The sequence below is a fragment of the Haliotis rufescens genome, unplaced genomic scaffold (assembly GCF_023055435.1).
Source record: "Haliotis rufescens isolate VD_foot unplaced genomic scaffold, xgHalRufe1.0.p SCAF_2, whole genome shotgun sequence".
Taxonomy (NCBI): domain Eukaryota; kingdom Metazoa; phylum Mollusca; class Gastropoda; order Lepetellida; family Haliotidae; genus Haliotis; species Haliotis rufescens.
Window position 1 is genome coordinate 15,192,287 of NW_025963890.1, and position 15,836 is coordinate 15,208,122.

A 15,836-nucleotide genomic window follows, 5' to 3' on the forward strand; every position below is an offset into this window, starting at 1 on the left:
TACTACTACGACCACCACTACTACGACCACCACTACTACAAAAATTCTACTACTACCGGACCACTACTACTACTACTACTACTACTACTACTACTACCACAGAAACCAATCATATTACATCAACAACATCCCGATAACTGGATTGTCTGGTCTAGGCGCCGTCATATAGCTGGAATATTGCTGAGTGCGGCGTTAAACAACAAACCAACCAACCAACATCAACACCATCCAACTACAGTGCGTGAGGAGTGAGCGAGTTCAGTTTAACGCACTCTGAACAGTATTCTGTGATAATACAACATGTCATCTTAATTTGGGAGGAAAATTGTAAGTGACGTAAGTTGTCATCGTTTACCGCATTTCTGAAACCTACGAGCACGTGGAGGGTAAAACACCAAATAGAATAATCGAATCCAATCAAATTTGGGATTCTCACCGTCGATCAATATATCTTGGCAAACCTAAAGAAGCAATTCTGCAGAGGGAGATAGCGCTCTTTAGGTCAGTGCCCTCGCCTCCTACTACTGAGACAACTGACTTTACTACAACAACAAAAAACGCCTCCACGGTGTAGTGGATAGAGCGTCTGCCTGGAAAGTCGGCAGTTCGGTGCTGAACGTCGGTAGTTCGACCCCTGGCCGCGTCATACCAAAAGACGTTAAAAAGATGGCACTTGTTGTTACCCTGCCTGGTGCTCGGCATTAAAGGGTTAAAACAAGGACTGGTCGGCTCGGAGTCGAAAACTGAGTGGGGTATTCATGTTTAACCGCGGCATGGTATCTCAATGGGCTAGCACTATAAAACCGGCATTGTTACAAGCAGACATGCATACACGTCGATATACTAGTGCAAAAAATTCTAACGCGAAGTTTACCCACCCACTACTACGAAAACAACGGCTTCTACAAGAACGACTAGTGCCACAATTACCCTTCCAGTTATAACACTTCCCTTCTACTACAACAACTGCATGTCCATGTGCAGTTGTCAAAGAATACACACGGAATCATTATTGAAGCTTGAAATGTTAATCAAGTGGACGAGACCAATTTATCAGTTTCTTAAAATCAACTCAGGCGAAACAGAAAGAGGATAGACGAAAAGTTTAATTGGATATTTAAGCGCGTATCGATTCATTTAAATTAACCACGATTTTTTTCACCAAGCCATGCTCAAGGCGTGAAGGTCTGACAAGAAATATCAATAAACGGAAACTTGAAACGCAAAAAGCACATCTCAATTTTTTTTATCCAATACCTTAATTCATTTAACAGCTGTTTGATATCAGGATAAATGTACTTGAACTAAATGCGTGTCTAACCCGAATATTGAAGTCCACATTATCAGCTAATGTGAAATGTTTGTCGATGGTCACGACGGCTCCTGTCTGGTCTGTAGAGATTGGTCTTAGTCACCATACTTAAAGAAACGCAAATTTACAATGCAAAGATTCACGCAACAGGCTGAATCAGAGATAGTAAAAATCCAACTTTTAACAACTCCCATGATCGACAAAATAAACTGAAAAAACCCTGACTCATCCCAAGCCAAAATTTCAAACAACTGTAGAGTAATTTGACCTCGTCTGACGTATTACAGAATGAAATGAGAGCGAAAAAGGCATGTTAATAAACTGCGTCCGATGATTGAAGCCAGTATAATTACATGAATATCTTAGTGTAATTAAAGCGGCGTGGTTGATAACCCCTTGCGGCGATGAGAGCCAGACAAACGAGCAGCAATACCCCTTGCAACCTTAGACTCATCTGTAAAATTCTGGTGTAAAACATTCAATATCAATGCCAACTCCCAGATTTTCTTCAAACATAACCTTTTCCACTTTCGAGATCGATCAAAATACCAGGCGATATTTCATACTTGCTGGGCTTTTTGTATTTGTTCTATGTCCGCATGTCGATGTTACGCTTAATTAATATCCCTGCATTTGCGCGCTTATAATCAATAAACACGGAGGTACATGACACCCTTGTCGGAGGGCCTACTCCAAATTGATATGTCTTGTTAGTGTGTGCAGTATGACAGACATATGTTATGAAACAGCGTGATTTTACACGATTTCTTGGTGTAAAAGAGCTAATAGATATGTTGGTTAAAGTTTCTCTCCATTTATTTGGGAAATGCAATTTTTAAATACATTTGAATAAACGTCAGCATAGGAAATGCATCACATCGATCTGAAATAAACACCGATTCGTCATGCGTAGCTTCTATTAAGTGAATGTTGTTGAACGCCGATGTGAGCAATAGTTCAGGTACTTCATCGCGGCAATAAATAATAGAGTCTTGACATTGTGGTGTGAGTAGGAAGTATTGCTGTGCGGCGTTAGGAAACAAACACACTTCTTACGCAAATTCTGTGAGTGGCGTGTGCTACCGGTAGAGCGACATGCTTACCCTTTTCGCGAACACCTAGATTCATCACTGATTTTCAGTGATCCATTCATACAGTTTTCAGCGCTATTTTCCCTTTTACGCCTAATGGAATCTGTATCGGCAGACAACTGAGACTGGTTATTCTCTGGCGTTGACGTTTTATATTTACGACCCGCACAGTCAGTGTTAGATGACAAGCAAGCGGTCAGATCACAGACTGTAATCACCAGATAATCATATGAATAGACTGTTCCAAGCAATCACTGAGTCATGTTTGATAAACTACTTTTACCAACACCACTGGGAGCTTATCCTGCCCAATGGTCGTGGCTTCATCTTCCCGAGGCAAGGGAGTTGTCTGACTTTAAAAGTCCAGTTTCCACCCTTGCCGAACTAGGTTGGAATTCCTTTGCTCGATCGTAATGCCACCAGTGGCTATTACGAGTTATGTCCCTTCTATGCCTCTCCCATGGACCAATCAGATTCCACCTCACGCATCACATGCATTTGCTTCAAACAAGACGAGTTTTGCGTCAAGACGATCTGATCGATAATCAAGATCAATATTGTGATAAAAAGGGTCTTACATTGCGAAGTGTATCAAATGACGTGAGCACCTTGTTTAAAAACATGTAACGATTTGGAAAACATCTGTTTACAACAAGTCCTGCAAGCGACCGAAATCTGTATGACAGTTCGCGAACCGGATTTCGATTTCGATTTCGTTGCGTGATTGTGATTGGACAATGCATTGACTTGTTAGTACAGCCAAATTGTAACTCGATAATACCAGCCCAGTTCGGCAAGGGAGGAAACTCCATAATACCAGCCTAGTTCGGCAAGGGTGGAAACTGGACGTCTATAGTCAGTTAACTCCCTTGCCTCAGGAAGATGTCGTGGCTTATACATCCCGACATGGGGGGATATGTTTCTATAGGTCACATGGCAATCGGGCAGCTGCATCAGAAAAACCAATAATGAGAAACACTGGACTACAGCGCGAGTGACGCACCACACAATCTACATAGTCACTCTTTTAGCCAGGTCAACCTCAACGTCAGTCATTCACAGTGACCTCCACAGAGTGTACCCGTCTTCCATTGTGACCACCCAGTTCTCAGTCCACTCCACAATACTGGATTCTTGAGACATAATCCCCCGTCACATGCAAACACAATTTATTCATGGAGATGTTACTGTTTATGATTGACTTGGACTTTTTCGTTAAGAATTGGAATCACACCATTTTCACGTGATCCTTATGAATAGGATTTCCTTTGAATTATGCTTCATCCCACCGCCCATGCTGTACCAGGAATGGAACTCTCTATCGTTAAGGCCAATTGGCATGACTCTTTTTTAAATGTTTGTTTACAAGAAAGAGATTATGTGAAGAAAATCAATTCCCAACCGGGCAGAAATATTCGTTATGGAAATGAGCAATGACTGTTCAAACATTTTCCTGAATATGATTCATGGACAAGAAAAAGTGAAATAATACATCGGTTTTCTTCCCAGAGAATTTATATTTTTTTTATTTTTCAAAGTAATCAAAACTCTTTCGTCAAAGACGTAATTGGTGTCAGCACTTTGTTGGACTGTGTTGGCCATGAAATCTGATCCCTGTTTTCATAACATTCTCCGGCAAATGATCTTTTTTTCTATGTTTGAAAGGCGAGAAGAATGAGTTTATTATATTGGACCTGTAGGGATAATTGAAATCCATTGTGCGTTCGAGTCAACTTAAGTCCAGACAACCGTGAAATTAACTGTTAGAAAACTTCCTTTTTCGTTTTCTGACAATGGCGCCGAATCTGTTTGTTTAACTTTTTTTTGTCTTTGATACAATTATCGTAGGTCTCACCGAAGTGGAAACAAGTCTAAGACCAGCGGAGTAAAACCAAACTCACTCACTAACTCACTGAAGTGGTTTTTGAAGTACATTGTTCACGTACCTCATCCTTGTCATCAATCTCGTTCAACATGACGATGCAGAAGGAGTGATGGTCGTACACCAGCCTCCAGAAGTCAGCCACCGTGTTCGGGAGGGGCATCTGAGTGGTGATGAAGGCGTCCTTTTGTCGGTAACCCTGGAAACAATTACATACACTTTTGTCATTTCTATCCGTAGTTTGATGATGATAAATTCACTCATATCACTATTTGTATTGCCAAGCACTCATCACAAAATGTTTACAGAAAAATATGGAGCCTTAAAGGGGTTCTCCGAGCATCAGCCAAACGATTCCAGGGTAGCAACATTACTGGTCTAAAACCGTTTTGCAGAGGTAATTGTTTATTGGGGTTCGAACCCATGACCAGTGTGTATAGCGAGGGGGATATGTACCGAACCAATACATGTATATTCATTTGGTTGAAAATATATTCATGGGAGCTTTGTTTTGTTGTTGTATTACATTGCAGTCACTAAAATACCAGCTATATCGGGGTGGTTTCTTGGTAATCGAGTCTGGACCAGTGATTGATATTATGAGCAACGAACGTACCATGCTGTACGGGTACGTGGCATCAATCAACATGGTCACATGGCCTGACCACCTGATCTAATTAGTGGCTTCTAGCCACAGGCATTGTCACTTGGCACCAATTGCGACCCGGAATCTCCCACGAGGGTGTGGTGGTAAAATACAATAGCACCCAATACCCCCTTAACATCATCGGAACGAGGTGGTAGAGATAGGTTGTTGTGAGGGTGGGGATGAGGTGGTAGAGATGGGTTGTTGTGAGGGTGGGGATGAGGTGGTAGAGATAGGTTGTTGTGAGGGTGGGGATGAGGTGGTAGAGATAGGTTGTTGTGAGGGTGGGGGTGAGGTGGTAGAGATAGGTTGTTGTGAGGGTGGGGATGAGGTGGTAGAGATAGGTTGTTGTGAGGGTGGGGATGAGGTGGTAGAGATGGGTTGTTGTGAGGGTGGGGATGAGGTGGTAGAGATGGGTTGTTGTGAGGGTGGGGATGAGGTGGTAGAGATAGGTTGTTGTGAGGGTGGGGATGAGGGGGTAGAGATGGGGTGTTGTGAGGGTGGGGATGAGGTGGTAGAGATGGGTTGTTGTGAGGGTGGGGATGAGGTGGTAGAGATGGGTTGTTGTGAGGGTGGGGGATGAGGTGGTAGAGATGGGGTGTTGTGAGGGTGGGGATGAGGTGGTAGAGATGGGTTGTTGTGAGGGTGGGGATGAGGTGGTAGAGATGGGGTGTTGTGAGGGTGGGGATGAGGTGGTAGAGATGGGGTGTTGTGAGGGTGGGGATGAGGGGGTAGAGATGGTGTGTTGTGAGGGTGGGGGTGAGGGGGTAGAGATGGGTTGTTGTGAGGGTGGGGATGAGGGGGTAGAGATGGGTTGTTGTGAGGGTGGGGGTGAGGTGGTAGAGATGGGTTGTTGTGAGGGTGGGGATGAGGGGGTAGAGATGGGTTGTTGTGAGGGTGGGGATGAGGGGGTAGAGATGGGTTGTTGTGAGGGTGGAGGTGGGGTGGTAGAGATGGGTTGTTGTGAGGGTGGGGGTGAGGTGGTAGAGATGGGTTGTTGTGAGGGTGGGGGTGAGGGGGTAGAGATGGGTTGTTGTGAGGGTGGGGGTGAGGGGGTAGAGATGGGTTGTTGTGAGGGTGGGGGTGAGGGGGTAGAGATGGGTTGTTGTGAGGGTGGGGATGAGGGGGTAGAGATGGGTTGTTGTGAGGGTGGGGGTGAGGGGGTAGAGATTGGTTGTTGTGAGGGTGGGGATGAGGGGGTAGAGATGGGTTGTTGTGAGGGTGGGGGTGAGGGGGTAGAGATGGGTTGTTGTGAGGGTGGGGGTGAGGTGGTAGAGATGGGTTGTTGTGAGGGTGGGGATGAGGGGGTAGAGATGGGTTGCTGTGAGGGTGGGGATGAGGTGGTAGAGATGGGGTGTTGTGAGGGTGAGGGAGTAGAGATGGGTTGTTTTGAGGGTGGGGATGAGGTGGTAGAGATGGGGTGTTGTGAGGGTGAGGGAGTAGAGATGGGTTGTTGTGAGGGTGAGAGAGTAGAGATGGGTTGTTGTGAGGGTGGAGGTGGGGTGGTAGAGATGGGTTGTTGTGAGGGTGGGGATGAGGGGGTAGAGATGGGTTGTTGTGAGGGTGGGGATGAGGGGGTAGAGATGGGGTGTTGTGAGGGTGGGGATGAGGGGGTAGAGATGGGTTGTTGTGAGGGTGGGGATGAGGGGGTAGAGATGAGTTGTTGTGAGGGTGGGGATGAGGTTGTAGAGATGGGGTGTTGTGAGGGTGGGGATGAGGTGGTAGAGATGGGTTGTTGTGAGGGTGGGGAATAAGGGTTAGAGATGGGGTGTTGTGAGGGTGGGGGTGAGGGGGTAGAGATGGGTTGTTGTGAGGGTGGGGGTGAGGGAGTAGAGATGGGTTGTTGTGAGGGTGGGGGTGAGGGGGTAGAGATGGGTTGTTGTGAGGGTGGGGATGAGGTGGTAGAGATGGGTTGTTGTGAGGGTGGGGGTGAAGTTGGATTAGTTATAATTGTACTCACGTTGATGTAGACAGCGTTGATGTAATCGTTGCTGCCATCACACGGAGTCATTAAGTAAGGTCGACACCGATTGGCTGAAACGGAATATGCATCTCGATAATGCTCAAATCAAATGTACTCTCAAAATGGCAATAACAAAAGGACATGGGCACAATCTAAGATTAATGTGAATATGCTATTGGGATCGATGACATGAATCAACCAAGTCAGCGAGCCTGACCACCCGATCCCGACAAGCATAGTCGCCTTTTACGGCAAGCATGGGTTGCTGAAAACCTATTCTACCCCGGATCTTCACGGGTCGGATCATTGCGTACATTCACCACAAATGATCATAATATTTACCTGGCGTTATGTTTTTACACCTGTTTTTGAATATATTCTCAGGACGCAGCGCTGTTGTCGTTTCATCACGTTCTATCGTCGTCGACAGAAGTTTCAAAATCTGAAAAGAGACATTAAGTTACAATGACCTTTCTACCAGTTTGAATCAAAATCGATAAATTTCTTGTCATTTTCACTCAATTTTGTCGACATTTCTCTTTATTCAAAACCTAATGGACAGGTCTTGATTCCTTACAGCCATAAACACAAAGTCGCCTGATTTGTATTCCACGTATACTTTACGTATAAAAGGACGACTACTAAAAAAACCTTTACGTATAAAAGGACGACTACTAAAAAAACCTTTACACGACTACTAAAAAACCTTTACGTATAAAAGGACGACTAAAAAACTTTACGTATAAAAGGACTACTAAAAACACTTTACGTATAAAAGGACGACTAAAAAACTTTACGTATAAAAGGACTACTAAAAACACTTTACGTATAAAAGGACGACTACTAAAAAAGCTTTACGTATAAAAGGACGACTACTAAAAAAGCTTTACGTATAAAAGGACGACTACTAATCGATCTCTGACAATACAAGGTAGTTAATCGCTTTCTGTGACGTAGACTCTGCAATTAAGAAACCATTGCCACACGCTACAATGTGATGGACTACACCTATGCATTATACAATCCAAACGCTTCCTGTGACAAATCAGCCAAGAATTTGCAGCAACAAATTAAACCGAATCCTGAATCTTTGACAATGACAAACAGCTGGATTTTGTCAATAGAACTGGGGTAAAAAAAAGCCTCTCTGCAAATTGCTATTGTAGAATGGGCTCACTGAGCACATAGGATATTGGAAACTCCTCGAAAAAAGGACTTTCCAGTGCTATTACAGGCAGATGTGCCGTACTCGTTCCGACATCTTGGCGACTGAAGAATCTTTTTCCTCGTTTCGACTTATGTTCAAGAATTGTGTATCTTGTCTCCGTGCAGAATCCAAAGTGGTAGATGGTGCAGCAGATTGTACGCATGCAAAAAACGAAGAATCATTTGAAGTCTAATCTAACTGTTTCAGTTCGTTATCTTTTATTTGGCTTGTTCCACAAAAACAGGACCCTTGTAACTATATGCTGATTCGAAGATCTGCTTAGGTTTACTACGAATATTCTAGCTATATGACGGCGATCTGTATATAATCGATTCCCTTTGATGCCTCTTACAAGCATGGGATGCTGAAGACCATTCTAGCCCAGACCTACAAGGGACTAATGTCTGCTGAATGAATATGGTTTTAATCCATCGTCTTAACCAAACCAATGTTTGATAGTGTGAGCAAACTAATAAAATACAGATAAACTAACGGTCACCAAACATATCCTATTCATAACCAGCTGTCATTTTATCCAGTCAATACTTATTTCAGTCTAATCTTTAAAAAAATCAAACGCCACGTCTAGGGAGTAACCAGTCCCGAATATATATAGAAACATATTCTATTGGGCGTAAAAAGACAAAAAGATAGACACACCGTTTCCACTTGGACTAACGCGTTTTTTTTTATCAGTCTGTAGTCATCTACGTTGAAGGGGCACGAGTGTTCCAGTCGTCTAAGGCGCCACAATTAGTTATGCAGAGTTGTGTCCCTTGGGCATGCCAGAAATCTATGATCTAGGTTCGAATCCCGGTTCGACCCGATTATGTTTCTAGGTTTGTCAGCACCATACCCGTGAGCGTGGGTTTCACCGAAGTGGTAAACGTCTGAGACCTGCATCACTTCGGGCTTTCCTCCCACATTAAGCTGACACGCCGTGATATAACTGTAATACTGTTAAAAGCGGCGTTTAACCAAACCCACTCACTCATTCATGTTGAAACAGAACAAATGGCCACTGACTTCCTATATTACAAGTTACACATTGGAAGGAAAAAAAATGTCTGTCATTGTCTTCCTTAAAAAAATGCCGCACAAACAACCCGCCGAGACCTGCCTTAAAATGACAGATGACCGAGTGTGTGCCTATCAACACATCCATAAGAGAGACTGCATTGAAACTAACACGTCCTTCATATGTGAGCAATATATTCACATGAACACGGTTTCGTCTTAAACAGGCATTGATTAGGCTCGCTACTCCTAAAACATTTCTAAATCCTGCCTCTGTCCAATTTTGTGAAACATATTTCCCCGGAGGTTACAAAGATGGCACTTAGTGACTGGTTTCATGAACAGCTTTCGGTATTCATTTGCGCCCTGATTTCATACCTTAGGCATTTATTGTCTGTGAAGTAGACATAAGACGGAACCTGGTATAAGTATAAGTGGCTTTGTAGAAATGAAAAATGAAAGTGACTTCTTGTACCAGACAATAGTATATAACTGCTCACGGTCCTTCAAGGCCACCGCTGGCATTTCGCCCACTGTCGTCACTTTAAGCATGTACTTTAAGAACAAACCAAACTATATGATATACAAAGTAAGACCATCTTTTCGTTAGATGCATAAAAAACGTAAATCAATAATGCATCGTGTTGACAGGGCAATGCGACCCATATGGAATGTTGTACTCCTTCGGATGTTCATCTTTCTCTTTGATAAAAAAACGTATTGTAAACACACTCAGTGCACTTTTAATGCAATAATTGTAACTGAATTTCAAGTTGAAATGAAGAGCTTAAGAAATATTAAGTCGATTAAAATTTGATCCTCGATAGCTTTGTTGAAGCCATATCTAGCTTATTAAACCCCGAGCGACGGATTTCCTTCCTTTTTACACACTGTCACAAGGCGAAAAGTTAAACCTGTCATCATTATTGTGATGGTATTAAGTCTTCAAAATCACTCACATCGGTTATTAAATCTGCTTAACTTATATATGATACAATAGTGCAATGCATTAAGGCTTCGGTGAGTGGGTGCATGTTGTTTAAAGGCGCACTCATCAATATTCAAGCTTTAACTATAGTTGTGAAAAACACGAGTTACCTCCCTTCGTTATGTCAGCATGCATATTTTTTACTTAAAATATGTGCAATAAAACGGGGCGATATGCATTAATATCTAATGGGTAATTATTCTGTGAATGGAAGTTCTGTGAAATATGGCGTCGTGTAGATAATCGAATCTGGACGTGGCAAAACAATGACTGAAAGCATGAGTGACATGAGAACGATGACATGTAGTCGACCCTCTTAGCCTGCCGATCTATCTCCAATTGATGCAAAGCCCACTGGATGTCAGTCGTCTCAACTCAAATTTGTGTTGGTGGCGACGTTGAAGTTTGGGTTGAGCCGCAAGCAGTTTGTGCTTGAGGCTAGAGGTTTAGGTTTGTGAGATGTGGTTGGAGATGTGTAAGAATGTGTACGTAGGTGCAGGCGTTGTGGTGTGGTGTTTTTATACAGTGAACACAAGTGCAGCAACTTGCCTCAAACTGTTCCTCAATCTTCGTTTTGCCTATCTCCGAGTCGAACTGACACATGTCCGAATAGCTGTCGACGTAGTTGTGGCTGGTGACGGTGGTGTCGCCGCAGATAAGTGCCTCCAGCAAACAGTCGTACACGAAGATGTACTGTTCCTGGAAAAGAAATGGTTGATGTTAAATGAATGTCAAAACTATATGTTGTAACCAAACTGAAGGTCCAGCTGGTGTCCTCAGAGTGTGTGACTGAGTTACCTTTAAACGTTTTATAAAATTAGATTACGAATATGTAAAATAGCGGTGTGTGAGCATAGGTGGGGAAAAAATCCAACAGATGACACAGTTCGTAAACGTTATAACGTCAACGACATCGTGCAGACATGGGATCAAAATCAGCATGATTACTCAATTCGAACGCACGACCAGCGCATCTTGGCACGACTAAGGGACGCAACTCTGTACAGCGCGTTGCGACGCCTTATGTCAATGGATCACCATTAAAAAGTAAAAATAATACATCCATAATGTTATTACAATTGGAATGAATACAATGTAATGCTTCCTTGGTTAATATTCAGTAAACATAATACTTATATACTTAAGGCTGACAAGCTTGTTTTTCCAACCACCATGAATTATTCATATAAGTCAAATATCAACGGTAACTATTAAATACTTAAAATTATTTTAGTGTAGTTGACACTGTCCGACGTCCAAGAGGATCAGTAAGATCGCCAACTGTTTCCAGAATAAGTACAATTCTGTAAATGATGAGGGAGGTCGGGTAGCCTAGTGGTTAAAGCGTTCGCTCGTCACGCCGAAGATCAGGGTTCGCTTCCCGACATGGTTGACATTGTGTGAAGCCCATTTCTGGTGTCCCCCGCCGTGATATTGCTGGAATATTGCTAAAAGCGGCGTAAAACCACACTCACTCAATCACTGTAAATGATGACGCAGAAATATCGCAAAATGCTTTTTCCGGAAAGCAAGACAGGGCCACATGAGACATCTAGACACCGCATGGCTTATCAAAGTTCTCAAACTTTCTTCCAAAGGAGAGAAAATTAAATTAGCATCGAAAGAAGTCCGAATCGTCAAAGCAATGAAATCTCTTCTCACACTAACAGTATCTCCTTTAAATTAGGATAATATCAATCATTGCAGGCTAACGTATATATTTTTGCGACTCCTCCGAAGACATAATCGTTGCTCCGGCCAAATGAAAGTGATGTTTTGACTGCGCCGTTGTCAACGCTCGGATCAGATGCCAAGAAGTAATTGAATTGTGTCTGAAAAGGTTCATGACTCAAGAAATCAATTCGTGCATGTCTCTTGGACAATAACATTCATTATAGATTGCGATATAAGTCAAAGATTTTACAAGATTGGACAATTCCGCAAAAAGGTCATCGGAGACTATTTTTGATGGAACCATTCTCCGGAATGAGACCCTCGGGAAAGGGTATTATTTACGCTCAGAACGCCTTGGTATTTTGTTCTGGCGCTATGTTCATGGCGCTGTAAGCCTAAATCGATGTCTGTCATTTCTGGAAATGAATGCTAAAGTTTCTTTATATTTTCCACTGACGCCTACTTTAGCTTATTATCGATATAATTGATGAACATTTTAAGAATAAAGGTTGCCAGGGAGAAACAAGAGGTTGATGAAGTCATAAAATAGCATTTGTTCCCTGTAGAATGTCTCGCAAATAAACAATCTAATAACAATCAAATTTTTGCACTCGCAAAGATCTTAGTACATCCCATTTCATGATCACGTCACAACGACCTTCGCGAACTTTGACCGACCTATGAAATGACTAACAAGTTGTCGACATTAACCAAGGTTTCTCCAGCTTTGCGGTACTAGTTTCAAAGTGGCGACTACGCTTTGGGAACATTTTGACAAAGTTCTCGATTAAGAATTTGAAAACTGATTAAAACAAAATGGTTGATTGTGGAAGAGATGACAGAGATTGTACAGCAGTACTTCCCATAGGCTGTGGAGGCCTTTTCCGTGTCAGTGTTTGTCCCATGCATTGAAGCGAGAGACAGACGAAGATTTTGACGGAATCAGCCGTACAACCCGTAACTGTCGTTCGGAATACCCCGTGTAAACCTTTTCGAGGTTGAATGATTAGAAAACACATTCCGACTGTCACTTTCCCGATCTGGAAAGAGACGTTGTGATTGGTCGGATGAAAGGTCATTCTGACGTGACCCGTAATGAGATGTCCTCAGATCTTTGAATAGCGATAGCGAGAACGAAGATCTGGTTTAATGAAATTGGCAAATATATTTAATCACTTGACATTACCAGGTTAATGGTGACATTTGTCTGTAGGAGTATCCATATAGAGTTACAAATGTTCGTAATGTGGCTAGATGAAAAGGTGGCCCAGTGGCCTAATGCGCTAATGTTGGTCAATTATTCGTGCCAAATCCGCTCATCGTGTGTTCGAATCCTTGATTCAGCCTGATAATGATACTATGTCTGTGAGCAGCATATCCGATCTCATGGGCGGTAAACATCGTTGAGCAAAACTTGAAGAGCCTTCAACTCACCCATGTAATAGGACATGTCCCGGAATACCGAGCACATATAACCACTAACAGAATCATCAGGATATGCCATATCCTCCCGGTCTGGTGCAATTCGGAAACAGAGTTCGGCTACTTATATCCCACTTTTGTTTCATTGCCATTGGATACCTTCAGTTCAGCGAAGAAAAAAGATAATGCTGGTCAGTATTTTCCAATATCACCAAATCATCAAAAGGCACCACTTCACCACTAGGCTGCTCTGAATAGCAAGTTTCATCAAGACATATTCAGCGGTTAAGAAGTTCTGCTCGTGAAACGGGCACTACCCTCATTTTCAGTGAAGTAAAACTCGTGTTCATGAAAACATAAAAAATAAATATCCCAAATCATCACCACCACTAGACTGTTATGGAAAGCAAGCTCCAACAAGAAATATTCAACGGTTTAGGAGTATATCCCTCCGTTTTTCCAACCAGGAGGATGAACATTTCATTTTTAAGCGTTTCGAAAAACAACAGCAATTTGAAAGTTTCATCTGAATGCCTGAACATCTTAATACATGACACACGTTTACAAAAAAAACCAAAGGTCGACGTAAGATCATAAAGTTACGAAATGACACGACATAACAGGTTAACTCCAGTAATATAAAAGAATCAGGTGGTCCTTAACTGTTTTTCAGTAGTAGTGTACATACCAAAGCCATCTCCATCAGTTTCAGAGTAGAAGTCTACAGAGCCAAATATGCATTTTGAGAGAATTTAAGAGCACGGCCAAAGAAGGTAAAAATTAAATTATTGCAAAAATGGAGCATGTGTGTTGAATACCACAACTAAAGAATTAACGAATGTCATTACATTTTGTTAAAAAATGGCCTTGTAATGGCCAAAATAGATTATCTTAACATGGCTGCTGTTGTGGCCATATTGAAAATCAGATTCAAGCCTATTGGGGATGAGTGAGTATGGATTTACGCCGTTTTTAGCAATATTCCAGCAATATCACGGCGGGGGACACCAGACATGGGCATCACACATTGTACCCATGTCGGGAATCGAACCCGGGTCTTCGGCGTGACGAGCGAACGCTTTAACCACTACTCTACCCGACCGCCCCTCAAGCCTATTGAGCAAATTTAGGTGTCCCCATTGGTGGAAACAAAGGATATGCGATTCCAGCTTCTTTGGTCCATTGGCTTCTCAGGAGATGGTGTTGACAGTGGAAAGAAATGCATTTCGAGAGAATTTAGGAGCATGGCGAGAGTGCGAAGGGCTATGTTGCTGTGCTTAGAGTAGACATCGGGGACTGGAAAATGTTCTGTTGTAAATTGACACGATGTTTTAAGAAACCTTAAAGTTCTACAAATTGCAAAGCCATATTCTACACAAATTAAGTGAATTTATTTGTTTCTTCAAATCCTTTACATTAGATCCCACAAAAATGATTGTAAGTTGTGTGTTTTTCTCGATGTACGGGAGAATATAACGATTTCAGAACTTGACAACATGTATTGTTTTCAAAGGCTGGAATAGTTAGACAGTTTCTCTTTTCAGAAGTTATCTCGCAAACTAGAGTGTACAAACGATAAGATGTTGTTGACTGAGCTGTTGTTACGACCCTATAGATTGTTTGTCAGTAAGCGCAATTGGATATTTTATCTGTTTTTCGTTTAGCGCCGCATTCAGCAATATTCCAACAATATTAATAGCCAGTAAGCAGTCGAGTCTAGACCAGACAATTCTGTGATTGATATTATGTGCAACGACTTTCGCCGTCGGGGCTTGGGTACGATGACAAGTAATCAACCAAGTCAACGAGCTTGACCACGCGATCCATGAAGTGGTTGTAGATGCATTCTTACCCGGAATGCCCACGGGGAAGTGGCATTAGCAGAGTTGGTCCTCAAGTATAGTGAACCCCTGTCAACGCCCCAACTCACATTGCCCAGATTAGTGAGTGAGTGAGTTGGGTTTAACGCCGCTTTTAACATTATTCCAGTTATATCGCGGCGTGTCAGCTTAATGTGTGAGGAAAGCCCGAAGTGATGTAGGTCTCAGACGTTTACCACTTCGGTGAAACCCACGAGCACGGGTATGGTGCTGACAAACCTAGAAACGTAATCGGGGCGAACCGGGATTCGAACCCACAATCATAGGTTTCTGGCGTGCCCAAGGGACGCAACTCGCGGCGCCTTAGACGACTGGGCCTACCATGCACTACTATTGAGCTGATATTGGACTGCTATTGAGCTGATATTGGACTACTATTGAGCTGATATTGGACTATTGAGCTGATATTGAACTACTACTGAGCTGATTTTGGACTACTACTGAGCCGATATTGGACTACTACTGACCTGATATTGGACTACTACTGAGCTGATATTGAACTACTACTGAGCTGATATTGGACTACTATTAAGCTGATATTGGACTACTACTGAGCTGATATTGGACTACTACCTAGCTGATTTTGGACTTCTACTGAGCTGATATTGGACTACTATTAAGCTGATATTGGACTACTACTGAGCTGATACTGGACTACTATTAAGCTGATATTGGACTACTACTGAGCTGATATTGGACTACTTTTAAGCTGATATTGGACTACTATTGAGCTGATATTGGACTACGGCTGCGG

General features: G+C 42.6%; 1 protein-coding gene across 7 annotated transcripts in view; it reads right to left on the bottom strand.

The window, feature by feature from the left end:
* Positions 1-15,836, bottom strand: part of LOC124135590 (receptor-type tyrosine-protein phosphatase mu-like) — a 197,182-nt gene that overhangs the window by 11,888 nt on the left and 169,458 nt on the right. For all 7 annotated transcript variants that reach the window (XM_046500968.2, XM_046500964.2, XM_048399677.1 and 4 more), the window contains 4 exons: positions 10,656-10,805; positions 7,237-7,336; positions 6,892-6,965; positions 4,350-4,484 (listed from right to left, as the gene is read on the bottom strand). In XM_046500968.2, the coding sequence (XP_046356924.1) occupies positions 4,350-4,484; positions 6,892-6,965; positions 7,237-7,336; positions 10,656-10,805 (459 nt within the window). The remainder of the gene's footprint in view (positions 1-4,349; positions 4,485-6,891; positions 6,966-7,236; positions 7,337-10,655; positions 10,806-15,836) is intronic.